The 15302-nt window shown below is 42.0% G+C and overlaps 1 protein-coding gene across 10 annotated transcripts in view; it reads left to right on the top strand.

Moving 5' to 3' along the window:
- MYLK3 (myosin light chain kinase 3) overlaps positions 1-15302 on the top strand; it is a 32959-nt gene that overhangs the window by 164 nt on the left and 17493 nt on the right. The window contains exon 1 of one of the 10 annotated variants that reach the window (XM_072934352.1): positions 10-1307. The exons of 2 other annotated variants lie outside the window; for them this stretch is intronic. In XM_072934352.1, the coding sequence (XP_072790453.1) occupies positions 1215-1307 (93 nt within the window). In that variant the 5' untranslated portion in view covers positions 10-1214. 7 more of the 10 variants (XM_072934354.1, XM_072934355.1, XM_072934357.1 and 4 more) reach the window with 7 other exon arrangements.

Genomic DNA, 15302 nt, shown 5'->3' on the forward strand with positions numbered 1-15302 from the left:
GGGATTGTTCCATCCTGTGGTGGAACAGGCTCCTGTTGGGATTGCAGCAGTGAAGATGTGGCTCATGCCAGGCCCTGCTCCTGCTGCCTGAGGTGCTTGTCCACCTGCTCAAAGGCAGGGCTGTAGTGAGAGGCTGTCATTTTGTGTGCCTGTGCCTGATGGATTCATCTTAATGCTAGATCACTTGCAGCTTGTAATCAGAGATAATTCCATTACAGCTTGTTGGCTGAGTGGGAGAAGAAGGCACAGATTAAAACTGAAAGCAGATTTGCTTCTACTTCTCTAGAACTAATTTCCTTCTTAGGTCATCCAGCATCTTGGTATCTGTTCTGTTTGTGTATTTGTCCTCCATGGACACAAACTTACAGGTAAGACCTCTGTTAAAGCATATCTTACACAGGGCAAAATAAAAAGGAATTCATTGGCTGAGAACCAAATGCACGAGGAACATCATTTGGGTGCATTGTGGCTGCGTATTTAACCGTGTAGGTAGAAATAAAAGCTCCTAGATCTAGGGGTTCACAAATATGCCTACATGGACTTCATGGCAACATACACTTGTGCAAGTAATGTGTTCTAGAGGTTCTGTGTGCGTAGCATCAGATGTAGAAACAGTGCTTAAGGCATAATAGGTATGTGAATTCTGATGGAGAATGAACCCTCCTGAATGGTCATTTTTATGTCCACTCATTGTTCCCTCTACTCATGTAATTAAGAAATTGGACATGCAAGAAATTCCCACATATTCATGTTGTGTTGAAGCCAATATCCTGGAGCAGTTACCAGTGTCACTGAAAAATAGAATAGCACTTGGATAAATTACTGTCTTGTCACTACTTGGCTGAAGCCAACGTGCTGTCCTTAAGTTACAGCTACAGCAAAGTAAAATTGGATTAAAATAAGCGAAGGAACAAAGAAATGCAAAGAAGGGACTGTTCAGTGGCTCCAGAGGTCTGGCTGTCATCTTGTCCTGTTTCCGTGCCCTGGAGTATCTGTTATCAGTGGTTCAGGAAGTGAACTGCTGGGATATGGATAGAACTTAGTACTGCTGATAAGGCAGTGAAATGATTGAAATGCCTGGTGTAGTGTCAGATAAGATGAAATGCCTGGTTTATCACACAAGCAGAATTCTAGCAAGATCCAGGGAGGCTGTGCAGCTTTATTCAGTGAAAGGCTGCAGGCTACCAGGGTGACCACCAGACAAGACAAACAGAATGGGGACTTTATATCAAGAATCTGCCCTGCACAGATCCCTACGTTTGAGCATGGGAGGATTTTGTGTTTCAGATTACATAAAGAGATTTACGGTAAGGGACCCCGTAGTGCTTTATTGTGAGCCTGGTTTGAAATGGAAAACTTTCTGGATGGCACAGAATTGGTTTCTGTGCCTTTTGTAACATGCTGTGTGTGTTTGACATTCTTGGCCAGGTTGTGCAGGCTGTTGGCTTGCAAAACACCTGCCAGCATCAAGGAGGTGTTTCTGAAATGATGACTGCAAGCTTTGCCATTGTAAATAAATTTACTTTTCATGGGAGCCTTGGCACATTAAAACTTCTATTGAGACTGGAATATTGGTTGTATAGGATTGCAGACTGACAATTAAATTATGTAGAGGCTGGCTGTTAGTGCTTTTTGCTTGGCTTGCCATATGTCTCTGAGTTTCAGGACTGTGACTCTGTTGGGCAGGCTGACCCTGAGGTGATTTAGTGAGCAGCCAAGTTCTGCATGAGCCCATCTGACCTGCTAAAAGTGGTGCAATCACCTTGAGTGGTGGCACTCAGTGCCTCAAAGGGTGCTCTGGGGTAGTCCTGGAAAGCTGTGAGATCAGAACCCCACAGTGCACAGGTCTGAGGAGCAAAGCAAAAGAGAGCTCTCCCCAGAGCTGAAGCCCTGATGGACAGAGCACAGACCCTGTAAGCACAGAGAGCCGTGGAGAGGAGAATGGGAATCTGCTTTTCTACCTTTGTAAGCTATCATTTAAACCCATTGTGTTTTCAAGCTGCCTCTGAAGTTCAGTTTCATTGCTACCATAGTAGAAAGCCCAGGAAAAGTATTTGTTTTCAGCAGCCTGTTTGCATTTACTTACTTTTTGAGCTGCTGAAAAGACCAGTAGCAGAAAATGTACTTAAGCAACTTTAAATAATTCCATGGACATATAATAATGCTTGAGAAATTACAAAAAATTGTAGGAGTTGCATTTTAATTAGAATAGATCAGGTTGTTGTGGGTTTTTTGAAACTGTTCTCTTTCAAAATTTTGAAGAAAGGATTTCCTCATGTGTTTTGTTTAATAATAGCTGTAATGGCTTTTCTTAAAGAGCTTTATTCATAATCATCTTTATTTTTTTAAAGAGCCGATGGAGTAATTAAACTAAATCAACAGCAATAAATTGAATTCTGGCTCAGTTGAAGAAAGGAAAAAAACAATTACTAATTGCAATAAGTAGGATATTGTTCCAAAGCCTTAAATTCCTCTAATGTAACAACATGTAGTGGATTTAATAGCCAAGTGTATGATGATTTTTTAAATCATATATTACATAAGAAACAGGCTCAGTTGACCAGACACAGTTCATATCCCTGTGACTGTATGTTTCGTTGTCTATTTATAGCAACATAGCAGAAAAATGTTTTGGTCTATGCATTTGAATCTACTACTCATCTGTTGTTCTTGTTGAAGAGGTAATGATGTGTTTAAACTGTTCATGTTCAGCTTTTTTTTTTAAGTAATAAATAGCCTGAAATACGTGAGATTTTTCTCTTGTTTTTTTTTCTGAAGGAGTGCAAGTGAAAGATATTTTCAGGACTACAGAAGGTGGCCCTAGAACCATAAAAACAAATGAGCCAGGTTTTTTTTGGACTAGTCATGTCTTGGGGGCAAATAAGTCAGTACTGCAGTCATCTGTCTCCATGGCATTCTGTGGCTTGGCTCTGTGCAGATCAGAGTTAGTGTTTTGCAATGAAGACTATAATGAGATTCAGAATATCTTGTTTCTCTGTAATTGATCTGTTGGGTGACTGAGTAATTATTTCATATTCATTACTTCAATTTCCTTTTCTGTAAAACAGTGATAATGGTACTTCTCTTCTGGAAATACATTAAGGTCCACAGGTGAAAGTTACCTTAGATTTATTTTGATTTATTGGTTTTACTTGTCCTCAGTGCCTAACAATCAAAACCAACTTTGTTTCAGATGTCTCGAGTTGGATTACATCACTCTGGCCAGCTTACCAAACTCATTATGTTTATCTCTTGGAAAATCATCCTTTGTTTTGTTCACAAAGCTAGTACTCAAATTCATGGAGCACTGCAAAGGGAAGGATGCTTTTGGAGGAGGGGACTGTCAGAGAGCACATAAGAATGAATAGTCTTGGACCACATGTGCAATTCTTACTAAAGCTGGTGAGAACTGCTCTAATGTGTAGTTTAATATTAACCCTAGGGAGAGCTCTCTTTTCCAGGTGTCAGCCTACAGGTCAGGTTTGAGCCTGTCCCAGCAGGATCTGGTGGGTGTGAGTACAGTCCTGATGTCAGTGCTTGCAGGGGGAATCTGTTTGTGTGTTTCTGGGCTGGAGTCTGCTGGTGCAGTTCCTGAGGCTCTGCCTGCTGCTCTCAAACAAGGGGCTGGCTCAGCTGACTGCGCTTTTGGAAGGACTCTTAACCCCAGGCAGCTCTGCAACAGTGCCCTGCATGTTTTACAGATTGATTGGAAATCTGTTATTGCTCAGAGGTACAGTGGGGGGGGGAGTTAGGCTCAAGCAATAAGATGAGGCATTTTTTTTCTCTGAAATTAATTGGACTGTTAGGAGAGGCAGTGACAGGAGTATTCTTAACATGTGCCTGAAGATCAAGGCACCTGTACTTCCTTCAGGCTTTTCCTTTCTGAAGCTTTGACATTCACCTACATCAATCCTTTTAACTTTAGTGGTGCTGCTGTCTTCTCATTTGCTAGACCCAATTTATTTTTTATCCTCTTTTAGGACACAGCCAGTTAATGAGATACTGCAAGTATAGTCATTCCTATAAGTTAATCTTGATGCTTCTCTGCTCATTCAAGTTTGTGACGGGGGGTATGTGTCCCACTCTGGGGTTTTTCTGGAGGGGCTAACATCTTGCTGCTTTTGCTGCTCAGAGTTATTTTTCTGAGTCCTGTGTAGAGTTATTTAGACCTCTTCAGATGCTGTTGGTTCACATCCTGTGCTTTGTGTTCTTGCACAATTACCTTTAATTTCTTTAAACAGTTGTCTCCTGTTTTGTGGAGTTGGTGGTTGGACTGCAGAGCTGCTGATGGAGATCAGACCTTGGCAGCTGCAGTTCAGGCTCCTGCTTACCTGGGGGTCACTCCTCCCTCCTCAGCAGAGCAGCTCTGGGCAGTCCATGTACTGCAGGGCCCAAACAGCCCTCCTGGGGTCCAGGTTCTTGGCAGGCTGTGTGCACACTGCTGTGGAGAGCTCACAGAGACTGAAAGAAATGGATGGAATTGGTAAACCATTCTGAAGGATTGGGATTTTTAGAAAAATACATGATTGAAGAATTTCTGACCATCTCAGTTGTTAACACTGTCTACCCAGGCTTTGTGAGAACTCAAGAGGAAAATGTCATGTGTTCCAATTTAAATTTTGCACCATAGTGGTCTGCAGTCTAAATATACTCTATTGAGTATCCTTTCAGACAGTTCATATCCCAGAAACTAAAGTAGTAAACTATATATAGTCTCTGACATTACAAACCAGGTTTGTTTTCACCTTCTCCGTGGCTGAATTGAGATAGCAGGAGCTAACAGGTCCTCCTGCTGTTGTCTTCTATATTTGTGGCTCACCTTTCACTCTCTCATTTGTGTCCTTGTTTTGTTGTTTAGGCTTGAGCAGCCCATGTGCTTTCTGGCTCACCTATCTTAGGCATACTTCTGATTTCAGGTCCTGAATGCTTCCCTTCAGAGACCTGATTCCTTCCAGCACTGTCATTGCACGATAGATGCAGTGTGGGGCTGGGCAGAGTTGAAAAGAAGTGCCCCTTTTCTATCAATAGCTCTGTTCTGGATGTTTTCGTGGTGGGTTCCTGTTCCCAGTTTCAGCTGAAATCCCCAGTGTGGGAAGCTTCAGGGTTCTGGTTAATTCTCAGCACCCCTTTAGGAATCAGCACAGCTTGATTTGCATCTTCCTTAACCTGTCTTGCTACAAAAATAAAATAGTTTGCTACAGATTTGATGACTGATCTGCTTGTTTCTGGGTTTGCTTTATGCAAAATTGTCAGGTTTAGGGCCAGAAAACTTTGGCACAGGCTACCAAATGGCTGTGGGTCATCCCACTGTGTGAGGCAATTGTCACCATGGGCAGCAGGGATGGCTTGTCTTGGCAAGGCAGGTAGAGAGCTGCCAGTCATTGCTGTGGGACATTGAGCTGCTTTTGGGGCACTTTTATCTGTTTTATGGTCAGTGCAGAATCCACTCTTCAGTTTATGCAAACTTTGTCAGAATTTGTGGTGAAACAAGAACATGAGACCCCTGTATTTCACCATTTTCAGGGATATTATGCAGGGACTCTTGCCAGCTGTAATTTTCTCACCTCTCTGCAGAACATGACAGCAGTATTTTCTAGCATCCTGCCCTGTGTTTTAACTCCTCTCCTAATTTCTTGTACTGAGGAGATCTTGATGCACTGTTACTGGATTTCTGGCTGGCACTGCCCTACTACCCATTAGTGACAAGTGCTCTTGATATCAGCTCATATGAAATCCAAACCATTTATATCCTGGATCTTTTATCAGCTCTGTTATTTGCTTGCTTTCCTCTGAGTGATTTTGGCTTTGTGGTGCCAGGCCTTGGGGCTGTTTTTGTAGTCCAGCACTGATAATCAGTGTGTCTGTTTACACTACAGCTGTCTCTGCAATGCAGCTGGAGATTAATTTATCACTGATCTAACAGCAGAATTCCAAAATCAATTATTTATTTGTTTTAATTCAGGAGCCTCCTATGAGTGCAGAGAAATGTCTGTGTGGTTGAGGAAAATGAATGCTCTGGAGTCTGTTGACTGCTGATTTAAGGTGGCAAGGTGGTTCAGAAGCAAAACTTCCTGAGTGCTGATAGAAGCCCTGCAGAGAAGCACTGGGGGGTACTTGCTGTTTTGGGAGTGGAAATGGCTGTACCAAATGTATTCTGTTCTTACTGGATATCTGTGCTGAGATACTAATCCTTGATGGGGATGGATCACTCTGCTTAATCGTACCACTGGAGCCCTAATTCAAGGCTTCTAATTCACACCCAACTTTTTAGAGAGATAAAGTTTAAAAATTGCCTTATAATTCCCTGCTCTGAAAAAAATTGATTCCTGTTGTTAGTTGCTTTCTACAATTCCACTGGCATGTGGTATAATGTTTCTTTAGGGAAGCTTTTCTGTAGATCACATTCTTTTGTTTGTTTCCTGTATACCTCTCCCAATCTCAGAACAACTTTTGTAAGTTTAGCTGGAGATGTTTTTCACAGCTGAGATGGATGCAGCAATTTCTCTGCTTTTTGCCAGACATTGAAACATTCACCTAAAGGACAGCAAGTGGCTTTTATGTGAGCTTTGATTACTCAGAAGAGTTTGCAAAACCACTGCTTTTTGTACACCAACTCTTTTATTCTGAATCTTTTTCAAAGCAGTTTGTGTCAAGACTGATGGTTATTAAGCCTGAACTGATGGTTATTCCTGTATTTGTGAATGATGTCAAAGCAAAGTGTCAGAGATCTAAATCAGCAGGTGAATATAGCACATAACAGACTTCACTATAGGGCAGATAAGTATTTACTTGATCTAAAATTTTGTTAACATGGTGGTTTGGGTTTTAGTGAGAAATACCAATGTCAAAAAGTTCCTAAAAAACCCCCCACTGTTAAATTCCTATAAAGAGCATTATCAGCAAGGAGCAGCGAGTACAGTGTGTTGTACCACAGCTGGGAGCTGTCAGGTGGGAACGTGGGTGAGAGAAACAAATCAGGGACTGAGACCCAGCTTCCACAAGGCCTGACATGATGGCAGGAACTGCTTCTGTAAACTCCACCTGGGAGGAGTTTCTGAGAGTGTGGCAGTAGCCAAGGGATGCTGAGCCCAGTTGGCTGGTGCTGGAGGCTGCCTCTTGCAAGGCTGCCTGGGAACACTTCTGTCTCTTAATTCTGGTGCAATCCAGCATGATTTGAGGTGCTTGTGGGTTTTACCTGTCAAACACCTAAACCAATGCACTGTAAAATTGTGCTCTAGGTGCTCATACCTCAGTCAGGATCCACGAAGAGGGGCTGGAGGACAGAGGTCTTGCCTTTCAACCTTGGGAATGTAAGTGGAGAAGCAAAGAAAATAGCATGATATATTCTTACAACAATTGTCAGTCATGGTGGTGAGAAAGGTGAAGGTGGAAATGAAAGTTACAAGTTAACAAGATAGTACAACTCTGAGAGTGCATTTTTGTTGTATCTTTTCAGACTTGAAATTAAAAAGATCTTCTGAAATAGGAAGGGAAAAGAAATGCAGCAAGTGCAGTTAGGGGATTTGCATCTTCTCAAACAAAAGCATGTTGCTGGCAAAGTACAGGCTTTTCTGAGGGATTTGATTTTAAGCCAGTCAAATTTCAAGTCAGCAAGAACAATTGTGCTGGTTTTAATGTGTTTTGGAGCAAACTCTGGATTATGTAAGTTTGTTTTTCAGATAAGTTGACTGTCTAGAAATAACTCTTTCTTATGCAACAGGTCTGTTCCCTGTGTGTGTATCCTAAGAGCCCCATCTCTTCACTTCAGTGAGGAGAATTTGCTTTTACTGGTTCTATTCCTGTTGGCATTACTGCACAGCCAGGGCCACTCTCCTGTTGTGGCAGATCCCACTGACACAGAATTACTGGTACCTGAGCAAACTGCTGTTGACACAAGAGCTTTTGGCAGGTGTCAAGTGGGCCTCAGGGCTCTCTGCTGAGCTCCCTGGAGTACTGAGAGAGCATCTTAAACGTGAGAGGCTTCTTGAATCTGAGAGAAGCTTTTGTGGCTGACCCTTAAAATCAGCAGGCTTTATGAGGAGCTGACTGCATTAGATATAAAACCACTGAAATTCAGGGGAAGCAGGAACAACATGACTTCTTTGTTCAGTTTCCATAGGAGAGGTCTTTGTTGGAGGGTGTGGAGGAGTGGGAGGGTGAATCCTTACCACCACACTGAGGAAACATTCTCAGTTAGCACTCCCCTGCTCCAAGTTAGTTAAATAGTTTAATAGCTGCTGTAAAAGAAAGTAAATTGAAAGGATGAAAATTTCAAGTAAAAAGCTTTTAAATGTAGTTTCTATGAGTAACAGACTTGGTGGTGAGGAATAAGCTCTGGGGTCAAGTGAGTGAATGTGGATAGACAGCAGGTGCCCTGTTGGCATCCTGAGAGGCAGAGTAACCTGCTGGAAGGACTGTGGGCAAATGGTAAACAGTGTTATCTAGAAATCTCATCACTTTGATGTAAATGAAATGTCATAATTGATCTGTTCAGCTCTCTGCTGTCAGCTGCCTGACAGAGATGCATTACAATAGTGCACATGATATCAGGCTCAGTAACCTATCCTTAGCCCTGCTGCTGCCTGGAGACATCCTTAGATTCAGTTGTCTGGAAAATAATGAAATGGAAGTGGGGAAGGAAGTCAGGACTTGCTGGCTATTTCCTAATTGACCGTGTTAGCATTTTTCTCTCATTAAAGACATGGAAACCCCAAGTTTCCATAGTGATTGTTGGGTGTACCTGGCACCAGAGTCGTGTTGTGACAGTGGCAATATTGAGTTGTCCTTGCCAGGGACACTTGGGGGTACCAACAGTGTTCCATAGATCCTTTTACTGGGCAGGTGGATTTCAACCAGCAGGGCATGAGTGATGCATTAACTGTGGGGTTCTTGGGTTCTAAAGCAGGTGTGGTCCAGTTCCCAGAGTGATCTGGTCCCAGCAGGAAAGCCAGCCATGGGGCTAGATGGATTTATCCAGGCTACATGGCATATCTTGCCTTTGGAAGTTATTCCTCTGAATTAGAGCCAATATCTCCTTTGTGCTTGCTGTTGTTAGAATTGGTCTGTTGCTGCAGCATTACCCTGTGGATATAATAAATTTACCTTTTGAGCTGTTCATGAGAAACTAGACTTAGTATTTCAAAAATTTAGGTACCCTAAAAAGGTTCAGTTACCCTTTAATTTGATGGAGAGAAAAGTAGGAAATATATGTTAAGAGCTGCAGCAATCAGATGTAGATTAAGTAGATTTTCATTATAACTTGAAAAAGCTGACATCTGGTTTCTAAATATGTAAAAAATATTTGTAAAAAAATTTACTTTTTTTTTCTTGCCTGAGCAGTGTTTATCAGATGTAGCCAGACTGCTTCAAGCTTATTTGCTTTGGTTTTTCCTTTAGTAATCTCCTGATGTTTTACCACATTGCATTCTCCATCTCCTTGGAACTCCATTGCACTGCAAACTTTTCCCAAAGCCTTTAAGTTCTATATTTAACTTTGGCTTTTTATAGGCCATATAAAAAGTTATTTTTTCATTTTCTTATGTATTGTCAGCCATCTCCAGTTTTACAATGTTGTTGGAAGCAATGCAACAATCTAATGAGATGATCTGTTTGAGCAGCTGGTTTTAACCTCTGTGACATTTCTCATTTGGAGTATAAGTCTCTGGTTTCACTTCAGCACATGGTGTAGATTTTAATATTTTGTTTTCTATTCACTCTGTTATTGAGGACTTTTTCCTTCCTTTGGGTCAGACCTCGCAAGGAGGAATTGTAAACTAAACTGCCACGTGATAGATTTTCTCTGTTGAATCTGAATTTTTCTCTTGTTTTCTGACATCTCTCTCTCACAGCTGGGAGTGTGTGAGAGGTGTGAGCCAAAGAGCAATAAACTCTTCTCCCCCTTGAGAACAGAATTCTCTTTGGCATCGCTGGTTCAAGGTCACTTGTAGTTGTGTTTCTCCAGGATGTGTGTTCCTTTTCTCTGCATTCCTGAGATACCTGTTACCTTGGAGGTGTTTTAAAGGGATCAGGAAAGTTCATTTCAGTCCAGCAGACAATGTAATCCTGCACTCTCCAGATCCCAGTGCTCATTTTTTGTTACCTGGAAGAAATTGGAGACCAATTGTCATCAGAAAGTTTGTTCAGGTTACGTCCAGACAATGTTAGAGTCTTGTGGGTCACCAGCTTTGGCAAACCAGCAGGGGTGGCTGGACATGACTGTGCTCTCTGCAGGAGTGCTGCAGCATTCTCTGGTATTTGTTGTTCCTGTAATTTTGGGGGCTGAAGATGAAGCACCCTGTGTTGTGGTATCTAAATGCAAAATGTCCTTGTAAGCAACAGCTCCTCACAAAGCAAAAGTGACTTTGAGAGGCTGTGGCACTTGTCACAACAGCTGTGCTTTTTGTGGCGTCAGGCATTTTAGGATTTTTCCCTTATATTTTGGTCACTGTTGAAAGACTTGGGACTTGCAATGGAAATAAATACTCTCTGCAGGCTGCTCAAGCAAGATCTGAACACTGGGCACTGAATCAATGTTCTGAACAATTGTCTGCTATTGTAATTCAAAGCAAAAGGAATAAAAGGGTTTTTGCCAGTATTTGAGCATATTATCATCCTGAAGGCAAGACAAACTATTAGACTTGCCAGAGCCATTTTTTATGGTTGTGTGTTTGTCAGCAGTGCAAAAGGGGAGGAAGTGGAGGAGAAAAGGGAAAGAATAAAGAATAGCTGACCTTAACTTTGTTACAGATGTTTAAAACTTTTTTACTTTGGTGCAAATGAGGTTTCCCTCCATATCCTTCATCCCAGCTATAACTTTGCAGTTGTTTATGGATGGACAGTTTGATGTAAGTAATATAATAAGTCAAACAACTGTATCAGAGTAGGAGGCAGTTATGGCTGTACCTGCCCTGTTCTTCAGACAGCACTGGCAAGGAATATTTGGGGCATATTTTTAGCAAGAATTCACTGTAGAGCATTATTTCAAACATCTCTCAGTGCTCTGTGTGAGCAGTTGGGTGGTGAAATCTGTTGCATGTGGCTGGAATACACAGAGCATGTGGCTGAATCCAGAGGAGAAAGGGATGAGATTTTTTTTTTTTTTTTGGAGCCCCACTTTTTAATTTACACAGCATTTACCACAGCCCATTGTACGTGAGGAGGATTAAATCAGCAATTACATGAATAATGACACTAGATAGTAACAACTGGGCAGCAATCATGCTTTTTGCTCTCAGTTGTTAAATAACTAAGACAGCAATTCAAGGTTTTGCAGGACTCCTGTTTGCCCCCAGGCACAGCCAGTTGTGCTCCTGGTTGTACTTGCATTGTTTCCTGGCCTGTGCTGTGCCTGGAGTAGCTTTTCTGTGTGTGCAGCTGGGGATGTCTTTCTGTGGCTGAGCTTCCTTGTTGAAGTTTTTGCTGCAAGTTGTCTGACTTTAAATACAACACTCTAATGACTCTACCACTTCCTTCTTGCTCCTAACAGGACAGCATTCAGCAGGTACTCTTGATTTAGTGATTTATGTTGGTTGTTTTTATTTTTTGTCATCAAGCATGAAAGAATTCCTTGGAGTCACTTGGCTAAAAACTCTTGATTCTTTAACTGCAGCAGTAGAGTTGCAAGGCATTTATTGCCCATGTCCTACACCTTCAAGACAGAGCTGTATATTTTATTGTGTTGTATGGGATATCACAAAACTTACACCATTCTATCCCAGACCACTGTGAAAACACCAGTCACTTTAAAATACCTTTTTGGTCAGGAGAAGTGACTAAGTGCCAGGTTTTCTTCCAAAGTCATTGCTTGGTATTCAAACTCTTCTGTGAAGGTGATGAACAGTCCAAGTGTCACAGCTTTGGCTGTGTTTGGTAAAGCTGGTTATTTGCCTCTAAATGTCACAGAACCACCAGGGTGGCTGTAATTGTATGATGGCCATATAATTATATGGTGCACTTTTTTTTAACTGTGAATAAAAATTCTCATCTTACAGAAGTGGCAAGGATTCAACATTGTCTTGAGAGGGTAACTTTAATGCTGCTGCTACCCCGTGGGAAGGGTTTTAATGTCTAGAATGTCCTATGTCATACAGGAAATTCGCTTTTAGTGACATTTTCTTTCCATATGCCCTTTACAAAAAAATGAGGAAGGGACTGGAGGCTGAGGGGTGCTGGGTATCTCAAAGGCTTTGCTGTGGTTCCATTGTTCCTCCTCCCTGCTCTATGCTCAGCAGTGTGACAGTGTCACAGCTGGCGTGGGACAAAGTGCTCTCTCCTGATGCCACAGTTCATCCTCTGTGGCAAAGAACTGACTCCCCTTCTGTGTGGTATTGTAAGGGTACATTCATTAATGTTTCTAAAGCATTCAGAGCTGTGGCAGTGGAGCCTGTGCAGTGTTAAGTGACTTTTTCTGTTCTCTAGCGACTGTAATTTGTATAGTAGATATGCTGTGATTCAGAAGTGAAAAGCAAGTCAATAACAAATCCTTTAAGATTTATAATTTAATTGCTAATAGACTAATTCTGCTGTGTCTTTGTTATGATTTTTTTTTTTTTTTACTTGGTTCATTTTTATAACCTGGGAGAAAGATTTAATTTTAGAAGTTTCAGTTGACAAAGACATGCTGGTGCTAGATAGATATTTCAGGTCATTGTCATTGTATTCTATTTTTAAATTCAAGTACCAGCCAACTGAAAGAGCACCCTGTGTCTATGCTGGGCGTTCTGCATCCGTGCTACAGAGCTGAATTCTTCCAAGCCTCAGCACAAGGCCAGCCAGTTTATTTTTTTTTTTTCCTGTTTAATGAAGGGAAATGTTCTAGCACCTTTTCATTATCACAGAACTAAAATTGGTCATGAAAACAATCCCCCTCCCTCCAGAGGCCTGCGCAGGCATTGGCCATTGTTAAGATGCTTGCCTATCAACAGCCACTCGAGAAAGAATTTTAAATGGTTTTGTGACGTCAAGGATGCACAAAAAAACACAGTCTGGTGCCAAATTGCCTCCATCATTGAATGCACACAGTAAGAAATAGATAACACAGAAATAAATCTTTTGTGCAGTAGCTATCTCACGATATGCTCTAGCGGCTCCAGTAAGTGAGCTTGTCTGGTATAGGAATAGCTGAAGAAGATGAACTTTCAGAGCCTCATTTTCTAATTTATGATTAATGCAAAGCCAGCCTAATCTGTCTGACTTCCTGCTGTCTGGACACAATGTCTGCAGGGAGCTTGGACCTCGCAGAGGGAAACGCCCTGACAAAGTTTCAGCCTGCAAAAGTGAACACTTTAAGTACGGTGGACAAAAAACTGTATCTCTTGAACGAAAAGGTGGACAAACTGTTGCATTTCCAAGAAGACCTGACAGGCAAACTGCAGCGAGTGGACAGAGGCATTGCTGGTGTAGAAAATGGCATGAACAAGCTGACAGTATCCCGAGCAGCTCCTGATGACACAGAGGCATTGCAGAAAGGCCCGAAGGAACCGGACAGCGCTGCCCAGGCTGATGTCCAGAGCATGTGCTCAGAAGTGTTGAATTTGATGAGAGCTGCCCAGCTAGATGCCTCCAAGCATAAGGAGAGGCTGGCAAAGATAGAGAAAAGGGTTGATACCCTGGATAAAGTTATTACATTTGTGGGAGAAGTATTAAAAAATTCTAAAGTAGTGGATTTCATTCTCAAGGGCATTGTGCCCTGGAAGAAGGGGAGTCTGCTGGAAATCCCTGTTGAGGTTGGTTTAGTTTTACTGTTCTTCGTTTCACTTTATGACATAGCAGGTCTTTAGGCTCTCCTGTCAATCTCTTGCATGATGTTGAATTCAAGTTTTCCTTTCTGTATTGCTGGTACAGGTTTCTGCTGGGACCTTTGAATTGCAAGGCTCTTAAGGCAGGGAGCAAGCTCAAAGCAGTGTCTGAGGTTTCTGAAGGGTGCTGGGCAGTTGTGTAATGGCTGTGAGAAGGAAATTGCTACTGGAAAGGAAAATGCAGTTTCTACCAGTGCTCAAGGCTCAGCAATGTCACCCAAATCAGTGACTGAATTGAGGCCCTAGTGAACAGTATGAGTAGCATACTAGAAGCTTTTGGGGTTTGTTTGAGAGAAGCTTCTTTCCTTGTTTGTTCACACAGCACCAGTTCCTGAGACCTGTGCTGAGTTATGGTCATGTTACTGAGCAGATTTACACATCCTTAGACATCTTAGCTGTCTTCAGCTACCTTTTTGTGATGCAGCTGTGACTTCATCGACTCCATTAACATCATTTACTCCTGAAATCAAGTAGTTCTTGTGTTTGCAAGTTCCCAGACTTCAGTTCCCAAGCATTTCTTAATTGTTGTGGACAGTGAGTGAGGAATAGGCAAGACGAGTACTTAGCTGATATGGTGTTTTAAAGTAGATCAACCTTGTTTTTTAACAGTGACAGACATCTGGAATTAGTTCTAGGTAATGGGAGTTTCCATTTTTCACTGTGGCTTCTACCCCACCATGGGAATGAAAGAGAGGAAAACTGCAAGAGCTGGAATATGTTTATTCATTCCAAGTCTCCATGTATGTAGAGATGTGATTACAGTAAGGAGAATTTAGCTCAAATGAAAATGTCCATTGGTATTTTCCACCAAAGCTGTAAAATCCTTTGATGGGAAGATACATCTAACCATTAGAAGAACAGGGCAGTGCTTGATGGCAATGTACCTTTCCAAGCTTTCAGTGCTCTCCTGGTCTCCCTTTCTTAAATGTCAGAGGCTGACAAGTGAGTTGGGCTGTTAGGAGACAGAGGAATTTATTAAGTGCTTCCATTAGTGTTGAGAACAATAAATCATGCATTAGTTATCAGCCTTAAATCTGAATAGAGATAAAGCTCATACTTGCAGTTCCAGCTTCAGTTCTACAGGTTTTTGGAGAAATGGGAAATTCTGATGTGTTTTGAGTAAAGCTGTGTTATTGCAGTCACCGCCTGCACTCACTGCAAAATGCCTGGAGACAGATACTGTCCTTTGCTTGATTTTGTGGACAGGCAGATAGAGATTGAGGTGAAATGACTTGCAGGTGACAGCCTGGTGGAGTGGGAGGGGGTGGAGGTCTGTGTCCCAGGCTCTAACACGTGCCTTCGTTGGAGAACAGTCAGGGTGTAGTGGGTGAGCACCTTTATGGCAAACTCCAGTTTTGCAATATGACCATCATTGTCCCCCTATTTTGTCTCTGGTCGTGAACACTTTTTGAAATTGGAGCATGAGGTCAGATATAAGACCTTAAGTCTGTGCTTTGATCACAGACTGCTGAGTGATACCTGAACTAGGCTCGAGTTAGATTGTGT

This window comes from Taeniopygia guttata, chromosome 11 (genome assembly GCF_048771995.1).
Source record: "Taeniopygia guttata chromosome 11, bTaeGut7.mat, whole genome shotgun sequence".
Lineage (NCBI taxonomy): Eukaryota > Metazoa > Chordata > Aves > Passeriformes > Estrildidae > Taeniopygia > Taeniopygia guttata.